This window comes from Sinocyclocheilus grahami, unplaced genomic scaffold (assembly GCF_001515645.1).
Source record: "Sinocyclocheilus grahami isolate Dianchi unplaced genomic scaffold, SAMN03320097.WGS_v1.1 scaffold876.1, whole genome shotgun sequence".
In the NCBI taxonomy this organism is placed as follows: domain Eukaryota; kingdom Metazoa; phylum Chordata; class Actinopteri; order Cypriniformes; family Cyprinidae; genus Sinocyclocheilus; species Sinocyclocheilus grahami.
The window spans coordinates 322,238-337,770 of record NW_015506055.1 but is presented as its reverse complement, the minus strand read 5'-3'; the positions used below and the strand labels follow the sequence as shown (position 1 = coordinate 337,770).

General features: G+C 39.1%; 2 protein-coding genes across 8 annotated transcripts; one reads left to right on the top strand and one right to left on the bottom strand.

Annotated features, from left to right (window-relative positions):
- On the bottom strand, window positions 1-10,210 carry LOC107563443 (lactase-like protein). 5 transcript variants are annotated; one of them, XM_016248323.1, is made up of 15 exons: window positions 9,581-10,005; window positions 9,258-9,424; window positions 8,063-8,223; window positions 7,891-7,978; window positions 7,699-7,808; window positions 7,074-7,202; window positions 6,902-6,997; window positions 6,577-6,631; window positions 6,329-6,490; window positions 5,959-6,233; window positions 5,717-5,843; window positions 866-1,065; window positions 614-677; window positions 335-408; window positions 120-201 (listed from the first exon to the last, which is right to left on the bottom strand). In XM_016248323.1, the coding sequence occupies exons 2-14, from the start codon at window positions 9,382-9,384 to the stop codon at window positions 335-337; spliced, it is 1,668 nt and encodes a 555-aa protein (XP_016103809.1). In that variant the 5' UTR covers window positions 9,385-9,424; window positions 9,581-10,005; the 3' UTR covers window positions 120-201. The 5 variants fall into 5 exon arrangements, with proteins under 5 accessions (XP_016103807.1, XP_016103808.1, XP_016103806.1 ...); XM_016248321.1 differs by lacking the exons at window positions 335-408; window positions 9,581-10,005 and adding an exon at window positions 10,019-10,210 and having other exon boundaries at window positions 1-201; XM_016248322.1 differs by lacking the exons at window positions 335-408; window positions 9,581-10,005 and adding an exon at window positions 10,035-10,210 and having other exon boundaries at window positions 1-201.
- Window positions 10,211-11,021: 811 nt separating this feature from the next.
- Window positions 11,022-14,952, top strand: crybgx (crystallin beta gamma X). Of its 3 annotated transcripts, none has more exons than XM_016248327.1 (7): window positions 11,024-11,111; window positions 11,541-11,589; window positions 11,877-11,998; window positions 12,149-12,284; window positions 12,434-12,573; window positions 12,678-12,823; window positions 13,026-13,104. In XM_016248327.1, the coding sequence occupies exons 1-6, from the start codon at window positions 11,068-11,070 to the stop codon at window positions 12,808-12,810; spliced, it is 624 nt and encodes a 207-aa protein (XP_016103813.1). In that variant the 5' UTR covers window positions 11,024-11,067; the 3' UTR covers window positions 12,811-12,823; window positions 13,026-13,104. The 3 variants fall into 3 exon arrangements, with proteins under 3 accessions (XP_016103814.1, XP_016103813.1, XP_016103812.1); XM_016248326.1 differs by having other exon boundaries at window positions 12,678-12,832; window positions 13,035-13,104; XM_016248328.1 differs by lacking the exons at window positions 12,149-12,284; window positions 12,434-12,573; window positions 12,678-12,823; window positions 13,026-13,104 and adding exons at window positions 14,199-14,334; window positions 14,484-14,623; window positions 14,728-14,952 and having other exon boundaries at window positions 11,022-11,111.
- Window positions 14,953-15,533: the final 581 nt, after the last annotated feature.

Sequence of the window (15,533 nt, the reverse complement as noted above, 5' to 3'; positions counted from 1 at the left end):
ATTAATGATAATCAATAAAAAAAGAGAAGGTACAGACACATGCAATGTGAAAAAACATAGTTGTGTAAATGTGAAGCAGTCTGTTTTATATTCGTGTTCTAAGCAGGAACATGAGAAAAACTGCACTGAGGAGAATGCAGAGAGTGCACACAGTGGGGACGACAATCTCTGTGACCATCTCCATGTGGCTGATCAGTGGATCTGGAGAAAAACAAGTCAGCAAGTCAGTGACAACTAATAAAAGATGCATTCAGTGAAAACATAAAAGGTATTCGAAAATCGCACTAGCACTGGACAGAAAACATATGAAACATGACATCCTCAGCCCCTGTACCTAAACTTCATCATGCACAGGCCAAACCTTTGGCATAGCTGCATGTTCCTTATTTTCCTTGGACTTTCTTCTAGCTGAAAGGGCAAACAAAAGAAAATTCCTGTTAGAAAGTTACCATATAATTTCCTTCTCTATATATATTGTGCTTGGTTATAAATAGAAAATGTAATTTGTGACAGGATTTTCTTTTCTTTGCCCCAGCTAGATCAATGGATCATTACCCTTATGTAACCCCTGTGCTGCCCAGTGGGGAGTGAAGTCAGCAACAGTTACACTAACCTGCCGCAAGGAGCTGGTTGCTTGAGGTGCATGTTTCCAGTGCCTTTCTTTTCCAGCTTTCGATCTGTGGTAAACATTATCCAGTTTAAATTCATAAGATGTAAACTGAGACATAATATAAAGACATAATATATATTTATCACACAGATTGCACAAAAAATGCTAAGACTCTTGTACACTTTGACTCAAATTAAAAAAAATTTAAAATTAATTTAGCATACAATTTTATTGCTAAACTCACTGAAGTCCTACCTCTCTCTGATTAGGGAAACCATTCGAGCTGATGATGCGCTTGTAGTACTGAACTGATGCTTTGGGGTAGCGTGGTTTATTTTTGCTGCCAAAGTCCACGTAGTACAGGCCAAATCTTTCAGAGTAGCCCTCATCCCACTCAAACTTGTCAAGCAATGACCAAGCTGTGTAGCCTTTCACATTCACTCCATCTTTAACTGCTGAATGAAAAAAACAAAAAGGTTCCTTTGAGTGGTTGTATAGACTTTATTTATCAACGTATAAAGAGAATTATGATTTGGAGCTCTGTAGAACTCTTGTGTTTGAAAGAAAGTATTTTATAGACCACTATCAGTCATGCTCAGTCTGTAATCAAGTTTCTGTCAATTTTGATTTGCGTGTTCTGAATGTTTTTGTGACTCAGGTCGAATGGCTCAATTTATGCAGTCTGTTCTAAAACAGTGGTTCACAACTTTTTTGACTGAAAGGCCTCCCATTTTCCAACTCAATATCCATAGTCCTTCCATGACCATCACAGTGGTTAAAATATTTCCTCTGATATTTCTGCTGAAGGTATTACAATGCTGACTGTTTGACAATGTTTTCAAATCTTTTTATTAACAGTAACTGGGAGTGTTGAAATGAATTATACACAATTCTAAAGTTTTTTCTATAAAAATAGTCTTTGATGGGAAAAAAGAAATATGATTTCAGTTTGATCATTCCATCTTTTTAAAATATATATATATATATATATATTAAAAAAAGATGGAAGTGGGTACACTTCCAGTGGTATATACAGTGGGTACGGAAAGTATTCAGACCCCCTTAAATTTTTCACTCTTTGTTATATTGCAGCCATTTGCTAAAATCATTTAAGTTAATTTTTTTTCCTCATTAATGTACACACAGCACCCCATATTGACAGAAAAACACAGAATTGTTGACATTTTTGCAGATTTATTAAAAAAGAAAAACTGAAATATCACATGGTCCTAAGTATTCAGACCCTTTGCTCATTATTTAGTAGAAGCACCCTTTTGATCTAATACAGCCATGAGTCTTTTTGGGAAAGATGCAACAAGTTTTTCACACCTGGATTTGGGGATCCTCTGCCATTCCTCCTTGCAGATCCTCTCCAGTTCTGTCAGGTTGGATGGTAAACGTTGGTGGACAGCCATTTTTAGGTCGCTCCAGAGATGCTCAATTGGGTTTAAGTCAGGGCTCTGGCTGGGCCATTCAAGAACAGTCACAGAGTTGTTGTGAAGCCACTCCTTCGTTATTATATAAAAATGTCAACAATTCTGTGTTTTTCTGTCAATATGGGGTGCTGTGTGTACATTAATGAGGAAAAAAAATTAACTTAAATGATTTTAGCAAATGGCTGCAATATATATATATATATATATATATATATATATATATATATATGTATATGTTTGTTCTGGCCTCCTTGTTGAAAACCACTGGTAAGAGCATTTAAAAATAGAAGGCATAGATTTCTATATTGATTCTGACCTTTGAGCATTTCATTGATGTAATCCCTCAAGTACTGCATTCTCCAGTCATCACACAGTTCTGTGCACATCATCTTCTCTGATACACCATTTCCTGTTACGTATATAACGGGGTCTCCATACTGTGTCTAAGAATAGAGGGATTTGAGTCACAAAAGGCCAGTGTGCCATTTCTAGTCAGACTACTTGCCACAGGCTGGAAGTAGTTGTTGCATAGTTGTTTACAGAGATGTGTCAATGTACCTTTACAAAGCTAAGCAGACGGCGGAAGCCCCATGGCACAGAGTAGAGCCACTCTGATCCAGGATCAGGCCACTGTGGGTCTACCAGCTCAGCCAGGTCACGGTCAGTGAAGTAGCTGTTTGCATGGTTGGAAGGAAAGTTCTTTTGTGTGATGTAGCGCGTAGTGAAGTGACTGATACCCAGGAAGTCACAAGTGCCTCTGACATAACTTTTTTCGTGAGGGCTGAAAGTAGGCAGACGAGAGCTACTTAGGCCCTGCTGGGCACTCTTCCTACCTGCAGAAATGAAACACAGAAATACTTATGTAATAATTGTAAATTATCCTCAGCCCCAACTAAATAAGCCTATCATTTATTTATGGTTTGCTTGCCTATGTAGTCTTTCATTATTTGAGGATAGTCTCCATGGAAGAGTGGTGTAGCAAACCAGCCCAAGTAGAACTGGACATATCTTTCAGCGGCTTCTATATCGCGCTGATTGGTGATGTCCACTGGTTCTCCCCAGTCAGCTGACAGGGAGATGCCCACCATGCCTAAAATGGCAGAAACACTTGTACCTGTTTGGACCATTATGCCTTGACAGGGTAAAAGCTAATTTCAGTATCTAAAATTTGTCTACCTTTCTGTTTGTTTCGCCACTGGGCATCATATGTGTGCCAGACCTTAGCATGAGCCTGTCAGTGCAGCAGAGGATAAAAATTAGCTTCATTTCACTGCATTTGAATTTTTTATCAGAAACAGTGATTTTAATAGCTGATAAGTTTTTTTCGTAATAGTTTGCCATCCCTAAATGCATGCTTATTTCCATTTTTTATTTAGATTTAGCTTTTTTCTCTGCTGTTCATAATCAGAGCATTGCATTGCTAACTTAGCATATGAGATATTTCTGTTGCTCATTTATTATAGTTATTAGACTATAGTGGACTGCAGTGGATTTTGATCACCTTAATGATGTTGTGGGCAGCATTATAGGCACCAGTACCCCTCATCTTCAGACCAGGAGCATGTTCTCCAGTCTCATAACCCTCCACTGCAACTGACTGGAAATATGGAAGGATGTAAAAGTAGACTTTGAAACAGATAATATCAGACAATAACTACTTTTACCATTCTTACCCAAGGATTGTTGAAGGTGATCCAGTACTTGACGCGATTGCCAAATCTCTCAAAGCACAGATTGGCAAAATCATTGAAGAAATTGACCATACTGGCATTTTGCCAACCTCCATATTTCTCCTCCAGAACCTGAAAAACCACAGATATGATTTTAAAAGTTAAATCAAATTGATGTATATACTCTTTTTAAAGATGTGTACTCTGACATACTTATCATACATGTTTTTTGAAAGAGAATTTAAAAACATTTCCTGCATCCGAATATGCTTAATTCACAGCTATAGTAAGTGGAAAAACAGTACGCAAGATGATACAGTTCATAGTACTTGAATTCATAAAACAGTAGGTGACAAGTACCCGAATGATATTGCAGCCATTTGCTAAAATCATTTCAGTTATTTTTTTTTCCTCATTAATGTACACACAGCACCCCATATTGACAGAAAAACACAGCATTGTTGACATTTTTGCAGATTTATTAAAAAAGAAAAACTGAAATATCAGATGGTCCTAAGTATTCAGACCCTTTGCTCAGTATTTAGTAGAAGCATCCTTTTGATCTAATACAGCCATGAGTCTTTTTGGGAAAGATGCAACAAGTTTTTCACATCTGGATTTGGGGATCCTCTGCCATTCTTCCTTGCAGATCCTCTCCAGTTCTGTCAGGTTGGATGTAAACGTTGGTGGACAGCCATTTTTAGGTCTCTCCAGAGATGCTCATTTGGGTTTAAGTCAGGGCTCTGGCTGGGCCATTCAAGAACAGTCACAGAGTTGTTGTGAAGCCACTCCTTCGTTATTTTAGCTGTGTGCTTAGGGTCATTGTCTTGTTGGAAGGTAAACCTTCGGCCCAGTCTGAGGTCCTGAGCAGTCTGGAGAAGGTTTTCGTCCAGGATATCCCTGTACTTGGCCGCATTCATCTTTCCCTTGATTGCAACCAGTCGTCCTGTCCCTGCAGCTGAAAAACACCCCCACAGCATGATGCTGCCACCACCATGCTTCACTGTTGGGACTGTATTGGACAGGTGATGAGCAGTGCCTGGTTTTCTCCACACATACTGCTTAGAATTAAGGCCAAAAAGTTCTATCTTGGCCTCATCCGACCAGAGAATCTTATTTCTCACCATCTTGGAGTCCTTCAGGTGTTTTTTCATGTGTCTTGCACTGAGGAGAGGCTTCCGTCGGGCCACTCTGCCATAAATCCCCGACTGGTGGAGGGCTGCAGTGATGGTTGACTTTCTACAACTTTCTCCCATCTCCCGACTGCATCTCTGGAGCTCAGCCACAGTGATCTTTGGGTTCTTCTTTACCTATAAGGCTCTTCTCCCCTGATAGCTCAGTTTGGCCGGACGGCCAGCTCTAGGAAGGGTTCTGGTCGTCCCAGATGTCTTCCATTTAAGGATTATGGAGGCCACTGTGCTCTTGGGAACCTTAAGTGCAGCAGAATTTTTTTTTGTAACCTTGGCCAGATCTGTGCTTTGCCACAATTCTGTCTCTGAGCTCTTCAGGCAGTTCCTTTGACCTCGTGATTCTCATTTGCTCTGACATGCACTGTGAGCGGTAATGTCTTATATAGACAGGTGTGTGGCTTTGCTAATCAAGTCCAATCAGTATAATCACACACAGCTGGACTCAAATGAAGGTGTGGAACCATCTCAAGGATGATCAGAAGAAATGGACAGCACCTGAGTTAAATATATGAGTGTCACAGCAAAGGGTCTGAATACTTAGGACCATGTGATATTTCAGTTTTTCTTTTTTAATAAATCTGCAAAAATGTCAACAATTCTGTGTTTTTCTGTCAATATGGGGTGCTGTGTGTACATTAATGAGGAAAAAAAATTAACTTAAATGATTTTAGCAAATGGCTGCAATATATATATATATATATATATATATATATATATATATATGTATATGTTTGTTCTGGCCTCCTTGTTGAAAACCACTGGTAAGAGCATTTAAAAATAGAAGGCATAGATTTCTATATTGATTCTGACCTTTGAGCATTTCATTGATGTAATCCCTCAAGTACTGCATTCTCCAGTCATCACACAGTTCTGTGCACATCATCTTCTCTGATACACCATTTCCTGTTACGTATATAACGGGGTCTCCATACTGTGTCTAAGAATAGAGGGATTTGAGTCACAAAAGGCCAGTGTGCCATTTCTAGTCAGACTACTTGCCACAGGCTGGAAGTAGTTGTTGCATAGTTGTTTACAGAGATGTGTCAATGTACCTTTACAAAGCTAAGCAGACGGCGGAAGCCCCATGGCACAGAGTAGAGCCACTCTGATCCAGGATCAGGCCACTGTGGGTCTACCAGCTCAGCCAGGTCACGGTCAGTGAAGTAGCTGTTTGCATGGTTGGAAGGAAAGTTCTTTTGTGTGATGTAGCGCGTAGTGATGTGACTGATACCCAGGAAGTCACAAGTGCCTCTGACATAACTTTTTTCGTGAGGGCTGAAAGTAGGCAGACGAGAGCTACTTAGGCCCTGCTGGGCACTCTTCCTACCTGCAGAAATGAAACACAGAAATACTTATGTAATAGTTGTAAATTATCCTCAGCCCCAACTAAATAAGCCTATCATTTATTTATGATTTGCTTGCCTATGTAGTCTTTCATTATTTGAGGATAGTCTCCATGGAAGAGTGGTGTAGCAAACCAGCCCAAGTAGAACTGGACATATCTTTCAGCGGCTTCTATATCGCGCTGATTGGTGATGTCCACTGGTTCTCCCCAGTCAGCTGACAGGGAGATGCCCACCATGCCTAAAATGGCAGAAACACTTGTACCTGTTTGGACCATTATGCCTTGACAGGGTAAAAGCTAATTTCAGTATCTAAAATTTGTCTACCTTTCTGTTTGTTTCGCCACTGGGCATCATATGTGTGCCAGACCTTAGCATGAGCCTGTCAGTGCAGCAGAGGATAAAAATTAGCTTCATTTCACTGCATTTGAATTTTTTATCAGAAACAGTGATTTTAATAGCTGATAAGTTTTTTTCGTAATAGTTTGCCATCCCTAAATGCATGCTTATTTCCATTTTTTATTTAGATTTAGCTTTTTTCTCTGCTGTTCATAATCAGAGCATTGCATTGCTAACTTAGCATATGAGATATTTCTGTTGCTCATTTATTATAGTTATTAGACTATAGTGGACTGCAGTGGATTTTGATCACCTTAATGATGTTGTGGGCAGCATTATAGGCACCAGTACCCCTCATCTTCAGACCAGGAGCATGTTCTCCAGTCTCATAACCCTCCACTGCAACTGACTGGAAATATGGAATGATGTAAAAGTAGACTTTGAAACAGATAATATCAGACAATAACTACTTTTACAATTCTTACCCAAGGATTGTTGAAGGTGATCCAGTACTTGACGCGATTGCCAAATCTCTCAAAGCACAGATTGGCAAAATCATTGAAGAAATTGACCATACTGGCATTTTGCCAACCTCCATATTTCTCCTCCAGAACCTGAAAAACCACAGATATGATTTTAAAAGTTAAATCAAATTGATGTATATACTCTTTTTAAAGATGTGTACTCTGACATACTTATCATACATGTTTTTTGAAAGAGAATTTAAAAACATTTCCTGCATCCGAATATGCTTAATTCACAGCTATAGTAAGTGGAAAAACAGTACGCAAGATGATACAGTTCATAGTACTTGAATTCATAAAACAGTAGGTGACAAGTACCCGAATGACCTACTACTTCTGACTAGATTCTGATATGCACATCCAGTGGATACTTTAATATCCTATGATGCCATGGGAGAGGAGCGAAGTAACTGACGCTGGTAGGTCACGTGACAGTGACAACATTGCGGATGTAGTATGTCCAAATTGTATTCACACTAGCCATATTCATACTATATAGAACATATTTTTTTAACGGTCATTAAGTCAATTCACACCAAATGTAGAAGCTACAAGACAGTATGTACAGTATGTGATTTTGTTCTACCTGAGGCAAGTCCCAATGGTACAGTGTCACAATCGGCGTGATTCTGTTTTCCAGAAGCATATTAATTAAGTTATCATAGTGCTCTATCCCTTTTTCATTGATGTAGTCATCTAAAAAACAATCAAAAAAACTTTCGGTAATGACTCTTGTAAAACATTTCAAGAATTCTTTTTGGCATAATAATTGAGTTACTCTTAATGCCACTGGGCAGAATCCTTGGCCAGGAGATGGAGAAGAGATAGTGGTTCAGCTTCATGTCTTTCATCAGTGCAATATCATCCTAAAACATACATTGAAAAGATGATCTTAGAACCAAAGCATCTACATACATCATTGCATATTTCTGATCAGGAAATCATTGCACCTTTATTTTATGATAGCCTTCACAGGAACAGTCACCAGTGTCATTTAGGTGAATTTTCCCTCTTTTGTGAGAAAACACATCCCAGATGCTCTTTCCTTTTCCGTCTTTATCCCATGCTCCTTCTGTTTGATATGCTGAGCTGCCAGCGCCCCAAGAGAATCCTGAAAATGTATGTATACACACTCGGCTATTTATCTAAAAACAGTATATATCATTCTTGTGTATGTGTTTGTATATGCATTCATTATACAGAACCCTGAAAATGAATAATTCATATCAAACGTTAACATCAAATGTGACCCTGGACCACAAAACCAGTCTTAAGTCGCTTATATTTGTAGAAATAGCCAAAAAATGCATTGTATGGGTCAAAATTATAGATTTTTCTTTTATGCCAAAAATCATTAGGATATTAAGTAAAGATCATGTTCCATGAAGACATTTTGTAATTTTCCTACTGTAAATATATCAAAACTTAATTTTTGATTAGTAATAAGCATTGCTAAGAACTTCATTTGGACAACTTTAAAGGCGATTTTCTCAGTATTTAGATTTTTTTGCAACCTCAGATTCCAGATTTTCAAATAGTTGTTTCTCGGCCAAATATTGGCCTATCCTAACAATGAGATGTATAAATCTCAACTTCGAAAAATTGACTGGTTAAGACTGGTTTTGTGGTCCAGGGTCACAAATGTTACTGACATTGTTCAAAATATCTTATATTTGCAACCTCAGATTCCAGATTTTCAAATAGTTGTTTCTCGGCCAAATATTGGCCTATCCTAACAATGAGATGTATAAATCTCAACTTCGAAAAATTGACTGGTTAAGACTGGTTTTGTGGTCCAGGGTCACAAATGTTACTGACATTGTTCAAAATATCTTATACTGTGTTCAGCAGAAGAAAGAAATTCATACAGGTTTGGAACAACTTGAGGGTGAGATGACAGTATTTTAATTTTTGGGTAAATTATCCTTTCAAGTAAGACAGGATTATTTTTTACTGTGGTATTTACTTGCTTTAATCACTGTTTATTGTAACTGTGCTGTGACCATATTGCATATTTTGCATGATATATCACTTGATATATTACCGGACCTATTGTTCTTTATATTTTAATACTTGTTCTTAAAGAACACACTTATATTTGCTGTTGATTGTAAGTGTTATTTGCTCTTATGAGTAAGGCTTTACCTGAAGGAAATGTGCCATATTGAAATGATCCCATTTTGTTCTTGGTCCAGTCAAAGTCTTCACTGGCAAAAATGCACAGGGCCAACAGAAGAAATGGGCATATCCTCACAACACTGTGTTGTTGCATCCTCTTTTTCTAATATGGGTTTGTTTTTCACCAGTAGAACCTGCACAGATTGAAACAGACTCATTTTACCTCCAGGCACACCTTCGAAAATGTTTCATCCTTTCAGTTGTTTAAGAATTCCTCAGATTTTAGATAGGTATATATAGAGACATTTCAAGTCAGTTATCCTCATTTCAGGGGAAAAAAAAAAACATACTCAGAGTGGTCAGCTTCCAAAGTATTCGAAGCTGAGGCATATCAATGATGCATCCCAAACTAAAAAGCTGTAAAAATCCATGTGCAATCAGCCGAAAATGCCCCCCAAAATTTCCAAACCCAGATCAGATCAGATTAATTATCTCTCATTTCAGCCAGCTATAAGACAAACTGACACAAGAGGCTATCAGTGACAAAAAGTAAGTCAGTTTGTCAAGAGCTGCCAAAATGAAAGACATCTCAAACGTATTTATCCAAAAGAGAGGAGATGCAAGTTTCTTTCTGAAAGGAGAGAGGATGAGATGATGATTAAAATGCTTCCTTCTGTTCACAGGAACCAGCAGCTTTGCCCTGTCTCATGTCTCTCTCCCTACTCTCACCCTCTCTCTCAAACTCTCCCTCAATCTAGATTTACACTAAAGCACATACAGACATATACCTGCTCCAGGCCTCACATTTGTCTCGACTGGAATCCACTCCAAAGTGCCAGAAGGTTACCTAAGCTTCTGAACTTCATTCACCCTCACAAAGCTGCCCAGTGCCTGTGCGCTCGCGAGCACAAAACAGTAGCTCCGAGCTCCATTCAGGAACCACACGCAGGCTCAAATACCCACTATTCAAATTCAATGGGCTGAGAGGGGAAAAGTGCTGCTCCTAACATGTTTTATAGAATTGAACATTTGACTCTGTAAGCAAAGTTGATGTTGGTGTGGGTGATACATTTGCATTTTGGCCCCCAAGGGGGAAATACAAGTTTATGCCATAAAAAAGGTGAAAATGTTCAGCATTTCTGAACCAATTCTGCATTCTTTTTTAATAAAGGATGGGTGTTATATTAAATAAGTGAGCAAAAAAATAAAAGATAATAATAATTGGTAGTTCAGCTGTTAGAGGTAAGTTTACATTGTACATATATAATGCTATTTTATAAAGTGCAGAATATTACTACTAGACTCCAATTCCGACTGAACTAGGATAATAAATATAGATGAATATAATATAAAATCATTGCTGGATTGATCTCTGCTATACGTATATGTGTCTGTCCTTGTGCTTTCAAACACTTGCTGCCCCAGTTCAAACGTGAATACAGTTACAACATGCGTTGAAAAGAATGTTGAATTGGTTCAGAAAGTGTTGACACTGCACTCTTTTACTGTACGTGTATGTTCGTGTGTTGTGTGTTTAGGAGTGTATGAAGGAGAATTTGTTCAATGTATGTTGGTTTAACGTACATGTGTTTTCTTGCATGTTCTATGGATGTGTGTGTGTGTGTGTGTTTAAGCTTTTGTATGTGTGCAATTGTGTTTCTGTATGCACATATAGCTAAAGGCTTTTACAAAACATACCATACTGTATGTGTTTAGCATATCAATACACAGACAGACTACAGAGAGAGCAGCAGAAAGAGTATGAGCATTCTAGCACTCCCTGTTTCTATGTACCTGCTGTATTTAAGGACCATCTTAGTGGCCACCACGAGCTGACATGAACATCTTTACTAAGGTCCCCGGACTAGCCAAACAAACCAGGTATGTTTGCGGTGCATTTGGACACCAAATTTTTGAGTTTCAATCTGCACCTCCGAAGAGGACTGTATTAATCATTGCAGATAAAGACATATAAAAGACCAACACCCATGACTTGTTTGTGGAAGAGAGTAAATATATAGTTCTGATCACAACCACACCATTAAGACAGCCCTGAAATAACATACTGCTGTGCTTTAATGGGCAAACGGATTTGTTCCACACATACATTTACACAAATATACATTTAGCTTGTTATGGAACAAATCAAATTGAACTTTAATTGAAATGTTATATCATAAACATTTGGAAAGAATATAATCCAATGTATTTATTTTTTAATCAAAGAGCTGGCTTCTTTCATATTTTCTAGACATTGTTTGATTGTTGATGTTTAAAAATGTGCTAAGAGTGTTTGACTTTTTCCCCTAGCAAGCTGGGGTCTGTGCTCCAACGTGCCTTCTACGGGTCCAGTGGGAGGGTAAGAGTTTATTTTGATGGCAATAGTTTATAGTTTATGCATGCATAGTGAATGAATCAATTATCAGCAGGGAATTTTCTGTCAGCTGTTTGCTACTCTTTTTATTTCTTCTCATGTGGTTTTAGTGGTGTTTTTAAAACAACATGAAAATTAGCTGAAAAAGTTGCTAGTTTTTATTTCAGGGTATCTATATTCTCCCAAATACTTTTAATTATTTTATGCTTATTAAATACTTAAATTAATGTACATGTGTTTTTTTTTATAACATTAGTTTGTGTGTTTTCCAGGTGACCCTTTTCGAGCAGAGGAACTTTGCAGGTCGGCGACTGGACCTGACCTCTGACTGTCAGAAATTGAGCGAAAAAAACTTTCCCGACAGATGCAACTCTGTCCAGGTGGAGAGTGGAGCGTGAGTACATGATAGTTTTGTATCACAAGACCTTATGTTTTAGTATAGCTACATTAAATCATTTTTGCCTTTCTTTTCCATGTACATTTTGCCAGTTTAAGCCCATTCAGATATGTTTTGCATTTTTACTGTGACCTGTGTTTTGTGTAGATGGGTGGCATATGAGCATGAGAACTTCCGTGGACGTCAGTACCTGTGGGACATGTTTGACAGGGGGGAGTACAACTGCACTGATAGGTGGTGTGCTCAGGGTGACCACATCTCCTCTGTTCATGCTGTGAAACAAGTGAGACATTCAATAATGATAAAAATATTAAAAACGATACAATTAGCATCAGTCTTTACAATTTCCACTGGTTCCACTGAAACATGTAATGGTATGATCCAAAATCATAAATGTAAAAATTGTTTGTTTGCCTGTGTTTCGTGGTCTAGGACAACAACCCTCCCCGTGCACAGCTGTTTGAGAGGGCAGGTTTTTCGGGAAAGAAGACAGAGTTCCATGATGACATCCCCAACCTGATGAGCCGTTACAGCCTTAACAGAGTGTCCTCCGTAAGAGTAATGGGCGGAACGTGAGTACAAATTCACTTATCTTAAAATACTGAGCTATGTATTCTGTTCTGTGTATATATTCAGTGTTGTGTGCACATTTCCCATCTCTCTCTCCTGACCACAGCTGGGTGGCGTACCAGGAGCCTAACTACAGGGGAGCACATTACATCCTGGAGAAGAAGGACTACAACAGCTTCTCTGACTGGGGTGCTCAAAACAGCACCATTGGCTCAATTCGCCGTGTCCGCTTCAGCTAAACAAAATCCCCACATCTGCCAGATCTTTATACAAACAATATGCCAGCCCCACAGAAGACCTATTTGAGTAATAAACTGATCATAAAGACAAATATTGTTGTTTGTGCTTAAGTTCAAACAGGAATTACACAATTCATCAGGTATCATAAAGTTGAACAGCGTTTCAGATGCAAGAATGATTCGCCGTGTCCGCTTCAGCTAAACAAAATCCCCACATCTGCCAGCTCTTTATACAAACAATATGCCAGCCCCACAGAAGACCTATTTGAGTAATAAACTGATCATAAAGACAAATATTGTTGTTTGTGCTTAAGTTCAAACAGGAATTACACAATTCATCAGGTATCATAAAGTTGAACAGCGTTTCAGATGCAAGAATAAGCGTTGTGTTGCCCTCTGGGAAAATGAGCTGTTTTGCTCTTACATTTTAGACCCATGATTTAAACAGAACAAATAAGAATGCATACACAGTACGTTGTTTTTTTCGGGAGTTCAGGGCAGGAAGTCCATTACAAAACTTGTTCCCTCTGTACCACACATGCACACAAACAAACAGTCAGAGTCTGACCTTGAAGGTGGCATGGCCTGTTGAATGGGAAGGATCCTATGTTTCTTTCCAGTAAGCCAGTTGGTCACAGATGAAATGGTAAACTAATTGACCACCCATACTCAGCATTCCTCTTGCTTGAGTTCAATCCCACAAACACATAGGCCTACACAAAAACATATACATCCACACACGGCAACTTGTAAGTCATGTTTTAACAATCAGAATTCGAATCCCTCTTTCTCTGAGTGTGTTTATATGGTATGCATGTTTACGCGTACAAACATACCACACACTGGTTGTACTGTAAAAGCTGTTTGCCCTCTTTTCCTATTCTCTCTGTGATTGCCTTTACTGTAATCCATAAGCCAAACTTTACAGTCCTCATGTTACATAATTACAGTACTACGTGACAGAGGGCCAAACAAGCACACACCTCACAGTACAGCACACCTTAATGGCAGTTATTATCTCAGTCTGGTTTGGTTTCGTTCACACAGTATCACACAGAGTCTTTAAATCCTTAGGTACTTCCCTAAGAAATCTTCTTCTATCCATGTGTGACCCTCGATCTTCAGCAGTGTGACAGTAAAAACTGACATTCACTCACACTCTCTCAAGCAAGGCAATAACAGACATGAATGTCACATTGTTTTTGTCAGTTCATTCTGGGAAACTCCAAAGAGATTTAGACGCCACATTTTGATTCAATCAACATTTTTATAGCTAAACTAAATCATTTTTGCTTCTTTTTTTTTGTGTTAAATGTAATGACATTTTGCCAAATCAAGCCCATTTAGATATGCTTTGCATTTCAGCTGTGATATGTGTTCTTGTGTAGATGGGTGGCATATGAACATGAGAACTTCCGAGGACGTCAATACCTGTGGGACATGTTTGACAGGGGGGAGTACAACTGCACTGATAGGTGGTGTGCTCAGGGTGACCACATCTCCTCTGTTCATGCTGTGAAACAAGTGAGACATTCAATAATGATAAAAATATTAAAAACGATACAATTAGCATCAGTCTTTACAATTTCCACTGGTTCCACTGAAACATGTAATGGTATGATCCAAAATCATAAATGTAAAAATTGTTTGTTTGCCTGTGTTTCGTGGTCTAGGACAACAACCCTCCCCGTGCACAGCTGTTTGAGAGGGCAGGTTTTTCGGGAAAGAAGACAGAGTTCCATGATGACATCCCCAACCTGATGAGCCGTTACAGCCTTAACAGAGTGTCCTCCGTAAGAGTAATGGGCGGAACGTGAGTACAAATTCACTTATCTTAAAATACTGAGCTATGTATTCTGTTCTGTGTATATATTCAGTGTTGTGTGCACATTTCCCATCTCTCTCTCCTGACCACAGCTGGGTGGCGTACCAGGAGCCTAACTACAGGGGAGCACATTACATCCTGGAGAAGAAAGACTACAACAGCTTCTCTGACTGGGGTGCTCAAAACAGCACCATTGGCTCAATTCGCCGTGTCCGCTTCAGCTAAACAAAATCCCCACATCTGCCAGCTCTTTATACAAACAATATGCCAGCCCCACAGAAGACCTATTTGAGTAATAAACTGATCATAAAGACAAATATTGTTGTTTGTGCTTAAGTTCAAACAGGAATTACACAATTCATCAGGTATCATAAAGTTGAACAGCGTTTCAGATGCAAGAATGAGCGTTGTGTTGCCCTCTGGTGGTAAAACACACTTCTGCAATGTCAGCCTGTCTGGTCTACTGTTACCCGGTATGTCAGAGCAACCTCCATCTTAAGATAGTCTTGTAGCACAGCTCCAGGATTGTTCCCAGGATGCTATAGCACTGTTTCATCCTGCCCTGATGGGATGTGGGATGCTTATAGGAACTGTGAGCTCACGGCTTTGCCCTCTCCTCTATGATCCGAATCCTTTAAAGAGCAGCTGTGGAGCTCATCTGTGTATATTTGAGCATACGTTGAGGAATTCACATGGGCTTTAGCTCTGCGCTGGACTGACAGACACATGCTGTCGTGCTCTCTAAAGGCCGGTGAGGTATTTCTGTGGGTCGTGGGAGTAGCAGTTGCTGTGCCCCTGTCGTGCCGATGATATTGTGCTACATCTCTCTCACGGTCACCACAGCAGCCTGGAGGTACCCACCAGTGTAGACACAGAGGAGGGGCAGAAAGAACACAAA